Source organism: Canis lupus, chromosome 10, assembly GCF_003254725.2.
Source record: "Canis lupus dingo isolate Sandy chromosome 10, ASM325472v2, whole genome shotgun sequence".
Lineage (NCBI taxonomy): Eukaryota > Metazoa > Chordata > Mammalia > Carnivora > Canidae > Canis > Canis lupus.
The window spans coordinates 34,720,526-34,733,684 of NC_064252.1; the positions used below are offsets into that span (position 1 = coordinate 34,720,526).

Consider the following 13,159-nt stretch of genomic DNA (forward strand, 5'->3'; position numbering starts at 1 on the left):
TGGTATATACACAATGGAATATTACTCAGCCATCAGAAAGGACCAATACGCACCATTTGCTTCGATGTAGATGGAACTGGAGGGTATTAGGCTGAGTGAAATAAAACAGTCAGAGAAGGACAATCATCATATGGTTTCACTCATACAGGGAATATAAGAAATAGTGAAAGGGATTATAAGGGAAAGGAGGGAAACTGAGTGGGAAAAATTAGAGAGGGTGACAAACCATGAGAGACTCCTAACTCTGGGGGGAAAAAGGCTTATGGAAGGGGGGATGGGGTAACTGGGTGACAGGCACTGAGTAGGGCACTTGATGGGATGAGCACTGGGTGTTAGACTATAATTTGGCAAATCGAATTTACATTAAAAATTTTTAAAAAGAAAACCTTTAGTAACGTGGAGGGAAATAAAACATAGCAACTAAATAAAACATAGCAACTATAATTTTAATAAACTGTAGATTATGATGTATTTACCTTTCTTTAAAGATGTGTTTTAATGATACTATGATTAAATATGGAAATGGAAATTTTCTCCACTTTTTTCCAAATGGAAAATTTGAAGACAGAAGGGTTATGCCTTTTTTCAATTATTGTAATTTTATAAAGTGTTTAGTTTCACATCAAATAAGAGAAACTTTCTAAATTATCTATGAGACAACTTTCAATTTTACTAAGATGATAGTATGAGGAGGATCAGAAAAAAAAGAGGGGGACGCCTGGGTGGCTCAGTGGTTAAGCGTCTGCCTTTGGCTCAGGGCATGATTCCGGGGTCACGGGATCGAGTCCCGCATCAGGCTCCCTGCATGGAGCCTGCTTCTCCCTCTGCCTATGTCTCTGCCTCTCTCTCTATGTCTCTCATGAAAAAAATTAATAAATAAAATCTTTAAAAAAAAAAAAAAGAAAAAAAGAGAGGAACTAATTGGAAACTAGCAACTATTTAAAATTTCTAGAGAAATGCTGGGATTTCTATAAGAAGAAAAAAGTAATTTTGATTCTTGATGGAGTTATAATAATCTAAGTGTTGCTGTATGTGGCTTAGGTTCTCAATAAAATGTTTGTGGAAATAAAAAAAGAAAAAGAAATGCATGGTGAGATATTCTGGAAATGTAGAAAGGTATACAGTATACTGTCACAAATACCCATGTGCTATTAAGCGTGTATAAATGTGGTTAGAGCCCCATGTGCGCTCCTCCCTCATCACCTCTCTCCTCTCCTCCCCGACCAGTGCTTACCACTCCTATACATTTCTTGCATTTCTTTGGTGGGTTTCTACCAACTTTACCTCTAAATAGCAAGATGATAAATGTACTCTTCTGCCACCTGCTTCCTTGGCATCATCTTGCATTTCTGTAATTCATTCACCGATAAGGATACAAGTATCTCTAATTCTTCCACTTTTCACTGAATAGTATTCAAGTAACTACAGTACACTATATCCACTGTGTACTAGAGAATCCAATTATTCAGTGAATATATTACAAATTACATACCCAGGCTCCTATAGGTGGCCCTTCCAGCAGTTGCTAATATTCTATTTGCAATACGCTCTGTGACATTCCAGTTGTCTCCTTGTACCTGCAGTTAGAGGTACAACTTCTGGGTTGGAAAGTATATGTCACTTCTACGTGACTGGATTCCCAAGGTGCCAGACCAACTGATGAGTCCACCTCAAGTCACATCCTGCAAACATCTGGTGCTTATGGACTTAGAGCCTCAACATCTTCAAGTAGCTATTTTACCATCTACTATTCATAAAAACAGTGATTCTCAAGCATTAGTGAACAAAGTCTACTCATAGATAAAAATACACAGAAATTATACTGATGTCAATATGGCAGATTTAGGGTAGGGCCCAGCAATCTCATTTTTAGCAGGAGTCCCAAGTGATTGATTCTAATGCAGGTTTATCTATAGTACACTTTCTTGTGGAACACTAGTGCAGGAATTTTGGGCAAAATCCAAATTCAAGAAGTCTACTGCATGTAAACTAACCAGCACTTGCTTATCTTTGTAGTTTTACCAAATAGGAAGCCTACAGTCAAGGTTTTTAAAAACCTATACTCTACACATTTAGAAACAGAGAAACAAGGTGAGCCTTCAACAGTCCTGGCTTTCTACCCGGAAGCCTCTGTATGACCCTGGTACAGCCCAGAGACAACACAAACATCTCAGGGACTTGAAGAGACAGAGTGGAGACTGGGGAAGCTGAGGTGGCTGGGCTTTGTGGGGCCAAATTCCTAAGAGGAGGCAGCCATGTAGAGAAAGAGCTGTCCCCTCATCTCCACCTGAATACCAAGCTCTGCACATGTGGGGGGCAAGACCCCATGAGGCCAGAGAAGAACCACCAGCAGACAACTGTATGCTGAACCAGCACCAGAATCCACTTGGGGCTGGGAGATGTTCCAGTTGTCACCAACTGGAGTCCGGAGACTTCTCTGAGGCCCTGGAGCAATCAGTAGAGACCCCAGAAAGCCACATCTAAAAATAGGGCTAAGCTAGTAATGTTACTGGCCCCAGAGTAAAAGCTACCCTAGACCACCCTAACAAAGCTCAAAAACAAGCTTCCAAAGGATCAAATGATCCACAAGGACATTATCTACCACAAGAAAACTCGTACCTTTTAAAGGAAGACAACAAAACCCAGGTACCTGGCATGGATTCAAAGAAAAAAACCTGTCAACCCAGAATTCTATGGTCAACAAAACCTTCCTTCCATGAAGAAAGCAAAATGAAGACATTTCAGATAAACAAAAGCTAAGCGACTTGTCACTAGCAGACCTACGATACCAAAAATGGGAAAGGAAGTCCTTCCAGCTCAGGGAAATGCACCAAGAGGTAACATCTTTCCTACCATCACCGGCCTGTCGCTTGCCACCCAGGGATAGCCCACTCTTACCACCACTCCTCCTCCATGACTCCGCAAGAACAGTCTTCAGGCTGCCAGGCTGGGCTTAGGATCCCACCCCTAGCGTTCTTTCATACATCACCTGAACCCACCTCTTTTTATTCTCAAGTTTGCCTTTACCACTGCTTCTTCCTCCTTGGCTTTCAAAATGTGTTTATACTGCATTTATCCTGAAACAATTCTCCTTCCACCTTATGATCACCTGTACCACCAATGTCTCTCATCCTCTTTACAGACAGAATCTTGAGCTCTTGGTACTGTACTTACAGTCTATTTTGATTCATTTCACAGTCTATTTTGATTCATTTCACTGGATTCTGTCCCTGCCACCACGCCTGGGGTTCATTAAGAATGTCTGGCTGCCAAACCCAGGGGGACACCTTGAGTTTTCTCACCCTCACACACCCTCTGCAGCACTTCTTGTCATCCCCCTCATCTCCCTTTTAACAACTCCTTCCTCTTCCCATGCCCATGTCCTCCCCTAGTGGCTCCTCCCACCGTGCAATGGACACATGCAGGAACACCTATCTCCCCTGGCTAATGCACTGGCTGAGCCCTTGGGGGGCTGCGCAGCCCAGCTGCCTGTCTGCTGTGGGGTGCTGCACCAATGCTGCCCCAGGCTTCGGCCACCATTTCTCCCCGTAAGACAGCCTCACGGCACATGTCTTATTCAGTTGGTCTCTCCCTTTTAGGCAGATGAAGGCACCACTTCTCCAGCCACCGTGTGTCCCTCCTGAACTGTATCTACCAGTAAGACCCAACACAACACTTCTTCCCGGATGACACTTCAAACCCATCACGTCCAAGACTGAACCATCCCCCTCCCTGAATCCAGCTCCTTCAGTGAAGGCCATCACTAGGCCACATATCTGCAGTTAATGTTTCATTCTTTTGTCTCCTTCCTGCTGCTAAGCAATCAATTCTGAGGTCTTCCATAGCTTCTCTTCTGTCATATCTGATCTCTTTTTGTGTTAACAGACACTCAGCTCATGTCTCATCATTCTGACTGACCTACTGGGAGGTTTTTGCTAGTTTCCAATGTCTTCGTCTCACCATGAAGACTTCTGTATGGCACACATTACACACTTTTGCCCTATTAGATGTTAGGGGCCCAGGGCTTGCAGTGTAAGGAAGAGGGATGCGTCACCTCTGAAAACCGGGAGCACCAAAGTGTGCCTTCCTACATCTTGTTCCCCTCTGCATCTTAGCCAGAAATGCCCCAGGAAGGGGCTGCTTCTATGAGTCAGGGCCTAGAGTGAAGACAGAATGGAAATAGTCACATCTGGTCCATGATGACCATGGAGCACTGGCAAGGAAGAGACCTGGTTTTATAAGCAAAACAAACACCACCACCCAAACTGTCCATCTGTACTGCCCAGTCATGAAAACATAAAAAGGCATTGTGTTCAATTAATTAAACTTAGAAGCCTATTTGGATATCAAGTATACTTAAGATTTCAGTCCAAACCTTTTTGGCCACAGCACTTGGATGGAGAAAAAACACCAGTAAGTTTCTGTAGACTCCATCTGTCCTCTACACCCAGGCTGATCCCCTCCAGCCAGTAAGCATCTGGAGTAAGACTGGAGGCCATGGCTTAGTTATGAGAGTCCCCAGCAGAAGCAAGACTCATGCAGTACCCACAACTGTGCTGGCACACCAGGACACCTGGGCAAATTTTTTGGTCAGCTACCCCCTTGCTTCCTGAGTAAAAACTAGTTTCCTGGTTTTTAATATAAAGAAGAAAGAGCACAAGAAAGCAAGACTACTTTGACTTAATGTCGGTCAAAGCAATAGCAATCAGCATCAAAACTACTTTTGAGGGCAGCCTGATGGCTTAGCGGTTTAGCGCCGCCTTCAGCCCAGGGTGTGATCCTGGAGACCCAGGATCGAGTCCCATGTTGGGCTCCCTCCATGGAGCCTGCTTCTCCCTCTGCCAGGTCTCTGCCTCTCTCTCTCATGAATAAATAAATAAAATCTTTTAAAAAAATACTTTTGAATAAAAGGAGAAAAACTTTTGTGTAAAAGAGGAACATTATTGAGAAAGCCCTTGGTCCATTTCAGTCTTAAACTAGTGACAAAAAGCCTTTTTACTACTTACATACATATAGATACACTTATCTATAGAACTATATATATCATCAGCACCTTAAAAAATTCAGACCCAAATAATAATGAACAGTATATTAAAACATTAAAAATATGAAGCTAGAAGAAAATATGAACAATTCATATTTTTAAAAATAGGTTAACGAAGATATGTAAAAATCCTTGAAAGTTAGTCCTTTTTTACTTGATACAGAAAAAGATTTATTTACACCGAATTTTGCAACATTTTCATTAGCACTCCCAAATTCATGCTGATGACACTGTAAGCTATGGCAACTTTTGAAAAGCAATAAAAAATTTTTTGTTTAAAAAAATGTGAAACTGAACAAGGACAGAAAGACAATACATGATAATGAAAATAGCTGTGTTAGGATGATATCATGGGCAATTTAAAGTATCATCAAATGCACTGGCCTCAATTTTTATAAAAGAAGAAAGATAAAGAGCCAAGGAATACATTACAACACATTTCAGGCTTCGCGATGTACAAGCTTCAGTTTTACTTCTCAGGAATTAATTTGGAAATAGAACTGATGGGAGATTTTTGGTAGAAAAGGAAACCTGGGTGGCTCAACTGGCTAAGTTCCCAACTCTTGATTTCGGCTCAGGTCATGATATTAGGGTTGTGACCCCAAGCCCCGAGTCCAGCTCCGCACTGGTGTGGAGCCTGCTTAAAATTCTCTCTTTCCTTCTCCCTCTGCCCCATCCTGCCCTGCTTGTACAAGCTACCTCTCGGAAGGAAGGAAGGAAGGAAGGAAGGAAGGAAGGAAGGAAGGAAGGAAGGAAGGAAGGAAGGAAGGAAGGCCCATCAAAAACGCAAAGTGCCACTGTTGATTAGTCTAAATGAAAAAAGAAATAAGGTCAATTTTTACATTTTTATTTGTACATAGCTGCTTTAGAATTTTCCTAAAAGCACATATTTTAAAGATGAGCATAGAGGCTACCCCTTCAAACTTTCCTAGCCCAGCAAGAAGTGCACTCACGAAGGTCAAGTGCTGCTATAGGCACCCCCCTCACATTCAGATCCACCACCACCTCCCAGCCTCACAAGCCCCCCTGTTCCAAGGCTGCGATGTTGACATTGTTTACAACTTTTGATGTTCAGCACTAAGACTGACTTAAAAACATTTCCCGGGTCTTTCCTAATGTTTTCTCCTCTTGGGCTATTATTTTTCCCCTACAAATAAACATGATTAGTTGAAATTACTCCTCCAAATGATGTGCAGTTTCCTATTCAATTACTGCTGCTCCAAAACCTGGAATAAATTATCACCACACTATCTTCACACTGAATAATGCTAATGCATTACTGATGCTCCAGCCATTAAGATTCCCCCAGTATTGATACCAAAAAAAAAAAAATTGCAGGCTAAAAGAGTTCTCTCCTTCTCTTAGAGCAATTCTTCAACTGAGCAATCTGTTGACTTTTCTCAGTAATTACTCCTCAGAACCAAAGGTTGGTTGCTCAAACAACAGGTTACATTCCCACAATGGTGTGAAGAGCCTTCCGTGATTCATTCCGCAAACCAGCGCCACTGGCCCCAGAGCTGTGGCTAGTTCCGGTCACTACAATAGTGTTCAGGACCAGTTTTTAACTTACTGACTTCTAATCCAGCCCATGGACTGATATTTGTGAAATCCAATAAAATGAAATTTTCAGAGGCACGTAAAATTTTTTTTTTAATTTTTATTTATTTATGATAGGCACACAGTGAGAGAGAGAGAGAGGCAGAGACACAGGCAGAGGGAGAAGCAGGCTCCATGCACCGGGAGCCCGACGTGGGATTCGATCCCGGGTCTCCAGGACCGCGCCCTGGGCCAAAGGCAGGCGCCAAACCGCTGCGCCACCCAGGGATCCCTCAGAGGCACGTAAAATTAAAAGCCAACCTGAGATATCATCAAGTTTCTAACCTTCCCTTCTTCATTTCCATCCATATCTCAAATGCACTACTAACACACACTCTGGGGTGGCTGTGAGAGGCATGTCTCTATAGCATAAAGCTGGACATGAAAAAACTGGGTCCAGCAACTAATCCAATCATCATCCAAGCCAGACCCCCCATTTAACACAGAAAAAAAGAGCCCCTAAAAACTGCCTCCAAATCAAATTTTACTTTCCCTTGATCAAGAAGCTGTAAAAAAATATTTCCATAGTTAGAGATTGGAAGAATTTGATTTTTTCAAAATCCGATTTGCCAGCAAGCAGTTCATACTGAGAGATTAAAAAAAAAAAAAAATCACTCCTCTCTTGCCTGAACAGAATAATTGTAAATCCATATCTATTAAGGGGCTAAATATGTAAAATACACAAAGAATTCATACAATTCAACAGCAAAAAATCAAATCCAATTAAGAAACAGATCTGAACATTTTTCCAAAGACACCCAAAAGGCCAACAGGTACATGAAAAAATGTTCCACATCATTAATCATCATCATTAATCATCAGGGACATGTAAAGCAAAACCTACAATGAGATACCATTTCACACCAGTTAGAATGGCTATTATCAAAAAGAAAAGAATTAAGTACTGATGAGGATGTGGAGAAAAAGGAATCCCTGTGCACTCACTGTTGGTAGAAATGTAAGTTGGTACAACCACTATGGAAAACAATATGGAGGTTCCTCAAAAGTTTAAAATAGAACTACCAATATGATCTAGGAATTCCAATATTGGGTATGTATCCCCTCAAGAAACACAAAATACCAATCTGAAAAAGATATCTGCACCCCAACGTTCCCTATAGCACTACTTACAATAACCAAGATATGGAAGCAACCCAAGTGTCCATCAGTAGATAAAGAAAATGTGGTGTACACACACACACACACACACACACACACACACACACACACACCCTCTGGACTATTACTCAGCCTTAAAAAAAAGAATGAAATCTTGGCATTTGCAACAACATGAATGGACCTCAAGAGCATTATGCGAAGTGAAAGGAGTCAGAGAAAAATATTATAGGATCTCTCTTATATGTGGAATCTGAAACAAACAAAAAAACATGATCCCAGAGAAAACAGGCTAGTGGTTACAAGAGGCAGGGGTGAGGGTGGGAAAAGTGGACCAACTGTTTTGTTTTCTCCTTGTTTCACATGTTTTTAGTTTAAAATTTATTTAAGATTTTATTTTTAAGTAATCTCTACACTCAACGTGGGGCTCAAACTCATGACTCTAAGATCAAGAGCTGCATACTCTTCTGACTGAGCCAGCCAGGTATCCGGGACAGGACCTTTTTCAAAATACACATCCCTACCCACCCCACCCTCCAGCCCTCTTAAGAAATACTGTAAGGATGACCTTGAGTGAAGCTACATCTTCTATAATGATAGAAGAACCCAGCCTACACACTCTCCACACAGTGTCGTCCACTAATGATAGAAGAACCCAGCCTAGACACTCTCCACACAGTGTCGCCCACTAATCCTAGGACTCTAGCACCATCTCTGCTTTAGTTAAGGTGTCTGAAAAGCTGGATGCCATGGCCAGGCTGAGATTCTGCTGAGATTACAACCCAGCTCTGTGTCTCCAACTACACTCATGTTACCACCAGGAAATCATTTCTATGTTTTAAATTCTACGTCAAATATCATAGAAGAGGTATGCAAGTAGAGTATCACTTGTGGTGTCTCAGGAGCCAGACTGGTTGGGTTTGAAGCCTGGTTCTGCCAGTTCCATTCAACCTCCCTGTCCTCCATTTCTCCATCTGTCAAGTGGAGCTACTACCGCCCCCGGGGAATGCTTGTATGGACTTTGCAGAGAGCAGAGTGCCTGTCACACAGAGGAAGGCCTGAAGAATGTCAGCGCTGTGGTTAGAATCACTCCCCTGGAACCTGCTTTTTTTTTGCCACCACTTCCCACTTCAAGCCATAGCTGTGAATCACTCTGCTTCTTCCCTCTCCCACTTGCAGTCAGTTGGCAAGCACCATGAAGTCCACCTCCTATTTTTCTCTCAAATGTCTCAAGGTCTCCTGACATCCACTGCCACTACCCTAGGCTGGCACCACCTCCCCATTCCCTTCTGGATGTGTCTGCTCTGGTCCAGTAGAGCAATGCCCCAATGTAGCCAGTGATTTCTCTCTACAGTGCATCTGATCACATTACCCCTGGCTCTAACCTTCTCCCAGCCAAACCTCAGTGCCCCCAGGATAAAGCCCCTGGTTTACAAGGCCATGACCTTCCTACCAGCTTCTCTAGCATCATTGTTTTTACTTCTCTATAGGCTCCTCAAGCTACAGCAGTAGAGGTCCTCCCTGTTCCTCCTTGAAGAAACATGATCTCTCCCACAGAGGCCTTGTACTTGGTATTCCCTCTGACAGGCTAACTACCAACACACTACTCATCATAGACCAGAACTACCTCCTCAACTGTCCTGCCTGGGTCTCCCCACTCTGGACACCATCAGGATTGCCCCTGATCTGGGGGCCTGTCACACTGAACTGCAATTGCTATTTCACTCAGCTGCCACTTGCTCTTTCTGAGTCTCATCTTCTATCTCTGCTCTAACCCCATAAATGCCTGGCACAGCGCTACACTCATAATTGTACAACAAATGTGTTCACAGAGTGACGTAGCACCCAAGTTTTCTCTCATTAATAACCAAACACCAGCTTGGGGAAAAAAATTTTTTAAAGCCCTAACAAATCAGTGAAACTTTCAGCCTCCAAGCTTCAAAGTCATAAGAGAACCAACAAATGGAGATGCACAGGAGCAAATGCTCAAAATGTGCCAAGTATACCAAAAGGAAGAGACCTTTGGCTGACCTACCTGCAGGCAGGGGCTTCAGGAAGACTCCCTGCCTCTTCAATACCATCTCTCTGCACAGCTGGCTGTCATCCTGCCAGATGCCACCTCACCTGCCACTGCCGGGTCACAATACAACAAAACCACGTGGATGATGGGAGTCAGTCTTTTAACCAGTCCACTGAGGGCTAAACTCAAACTCAGAGTTAAAAAGTTAAGACACTCACATACACAAGTTGAAAAGTCACCTTTTCATCCAGGACAGAGACGACTGCTGTGGTTTTTAAATATCTTGAATTGGCTTCTAAAATTTTAAATATACTCAGTGTAGTGGGTTAAGTCTCCCAGAATGACATGCTCAATACCTGTTAACGTGATCTTATTTGGATAAGGTCAGGCTGGATTGAGTGGGCCTTAATCCAGTGACTGAGGTCTCTCTAATAAGAGGAATCCAGACACAGACACACAGGAGGCAAGGCCATGCACGTGAAGACAGAGATGACAGTGATGCAGGACTCAGCCAAGGTCGACCAAGGACTGCCAGCAACCACCAAGAGCTCGAAGAGGCCAGCCAGGCAAGATTCTTCTCCAGAGCCTTGGGAGGGAGCATGCCCCTGCTGACACCTTGGTTTCAGACATCCAACCTCCAGAACTATGCAAGGATAAACTTTTTTGTCTTCGGCCACCCAATGTGTGGCACTTTGTTACATCAGCTTGGTCTTTTAAAGACATCATATTATATACTAATATTTATCTCAATGGAAGTATTTATGAAAAAACTGAAGTTAACTGGTTCCTTCCCCAGGCAGATAGTCTTAGTCATTACAATGAACAAAAAAGATATGCTGTATATTCTTTAAGAGCTTCAATCTGGACTCTTCAATTTTGGGGTCATTTTTTTAGAAGCTTAGTTTTATTTCACAAAAACAGAAGTTTTCTATGAATAATGCCCTGGTCACTAAACATGTTAATATTTTATGCTTCCATCCTAGCCTGGTGTATATTATTAACACAGAGGAGGACCCTATCCCTAATTATAGAAAAGGCAAAAGCAAAAGGAATCCCAAATGTTTCCTCAGTCTTGAAGCTGACATTTCACATATTCAGCAAAGAATTCAGTTGTGCAAGGGCAAAAAGAACAGACACCCATCAGTAAACCAGCTGCAGAATGAAATCAGGCATGCACCTGCAGGTATACACCCTGGAAACCACTCACTCTGGTGACCAGATAACAGCTATGGTTTTCAACTCCATACCTACGCTGGTCTAATATGAGCTACCTTCTCCCAACCTTCGCCAGTCTCCAAAGTCGACACATTTTTGGTTTACAAGCCCTGCTTAGTAGTAAACATAATAACCTTCAACTCTTGCATGATCATGGGCAAGCATGAAGAAATGCTGGCACCCCAGAGGCCCAGAGTGGTCAACTTCCAGTTCTAGTGTCAGTTGCTTGATCTTTTAAAAGCAACACTTTCAAATCTCATCCTTTGATACAGAAAGCTAGAGGCAGACAACATCACTGAGCCTTGAGGTGGCTCTGGGATAACTAGGACTGCAAGCTCTTTCTGGGTATGAAGGGCACTAGTCATTGACTGCCAAGAAAACCATTTAGGAGACATGACAAAAAAAATTTAAGGCACATCTCTATAAATAAATCACTGCCATCATTTTACCATTAGCATGATACTCCTATCCAGTTCATGTCAGGAACAAAAGTATCTGAAAAAGGAAATTAAACTGTAAGGAGGTACAGATATAGCTCAACTACAACAGAAGGACACTAACTTCAGAGTCCTGGACTTGCCACTTGAAAGGCAGGTGATGTTGTGCACTTTTAAACAGAGCTGTCAAAGTGCAGGGGACCCACCTCTGCACAGATGGGGTGGATTCCAATGGTACTGTCCAGCTGCATTTTGGTCAGTCCACACTTGAGGGCAGCTGCAAAGCCTTGTGTAACTTCTCCAGCATTTGGACCCAGTACGTGGAAGCCCACGACACGTTCCTAAGATATAAAATAAAGTAACAGTTACGCTGATTCTTTCCCCCTTAACAACCTAGAACATGAACCCAGTCTATTCTAAAAACCCTGTTCAGAAAGACTTATACTAACACATGCTAAAAGTGACTTAGGCTGAAGAGACTCCAACATGGGCTAGTAGAGTATAGTGGTTACAGCAAGTAAGAAGGGAGAGACATGAGTTGGCCTTGAGGGATGAGAAAGAAAATCACTAAAAGCAAACATGCCTGCAACTCCATGGGCACCAAAATGTTCTGGAAAATATTTTCAACGAGCAGTTCTATCCTCATCTCCTCTATTTGGTTGTCTCAAAGCTCCAGATAAACTATGTGTGATAGCTGTACATTCAAAAACAGTCATTTCAGGGTGCCTGGCTGGCTCATTTGGTAGAATGTGACTCTTGATCTTGGGGTTGTGAGTCTGAGCCCCACGTTGGGTACAGAGATTACTTAAAAAAAATCTAGGGGTGACTGGGTATTGCAGTCAGTTAAAGCATCTGACTCTTGGTTTTGGCTCAGGTCATGACCTCAGGCTCCAAGCTTAGTGTGGAGTCCCCTTGGGTTTCTCTCTCTCCCTGTGCATCTGCCCATCACTCTCTCTCTTTCCCTCTAAAATAAATAAGCCTTAAAATAAAAATAAATAAATAAAAATAGTCATTTAAATTTAGAAAGTATTCTAAGGCCTTGAGGGCAGGCAGCATAGTTAGACTTCAGACCTTTTTAATCTGAAGCCATTTAGAAACCAACAGAAAAATTTTTGGCAACTATGAAAAGTGATGTGGGAATTACTTTGAATAAACTCCAAATCTCAGACTCCAGCTACCTCTGCCAAAGGCAAAGAAATCTGATGCATTCTAATGTTCAGACTTTCATGACTGAGCTACACTATCTAGTCCAACCTCCTCAGCACAGGAAAGGCAACTGACACTGCGGGGTACACAGCCTTATCTAAGGTTCAATTGCTGCCTGGAAAACAATCAGGATGGTTGTCCTGTTGCCAAAGTACTATAATATATTCCACGCTGAGTTCCTCCATATTCATTCTGCCAATCAGGGGTTTAGTGTATGGATAAAGCACCAAACACACTGCACTTAAGATATATAGACTTACGTTTAATGATATGGATATATCTCAAAGAAAGAGATTTTTAAAAAGTTACAAGGTTCTATTTTTAGCTGAGGATACCACTCTTAAATCACAATGCGTGTTTATGGATACGTAACAGGCAGCAAATGTAAAAACGTGAACAGGTGAGACACTCGCTTCAAAACAGTGTTGCCTCTGGAGCAAGGAGTGAGGAGTGAGTAGTACAGGATCACAGGACTGAGAAGGACTACAAACGATTACTCAGGCATACGGTAATGCTTAATAGTTT

At 42.4% G+C, this 13,159-nt stretch overlaps 1 protein-coding gene across 4 annotated transcripts in view; it reads right to left on the reverse strand.

Moving 5' to 3' along the window:
- Positions 1–13,159, reverse strand: part of TXNRD1 (thioredoxin reductase 1) — a 138,819-nt gene that overhangs the window by 23,512 nt on the left and 102,148 nt on the right. For all 4 annotated transcript variants that reach the window (XR_004803067.2, XM_025462356.3, XM_025462409.3 and 1 more), the window contains one exon: positions 11,635–11,769. Coding sequence is in view for 3 of the 4 variants with exons in the window: in XM_025462356.3 (XP_025318141.3) it covers positions 11,635–11,769 (135 nt within the window). In the remaining variant the exon portion in view is untranslated. The remainder of the gene's footprint in view (positions 1–11,634; positions 11,770–13,159) is intronic.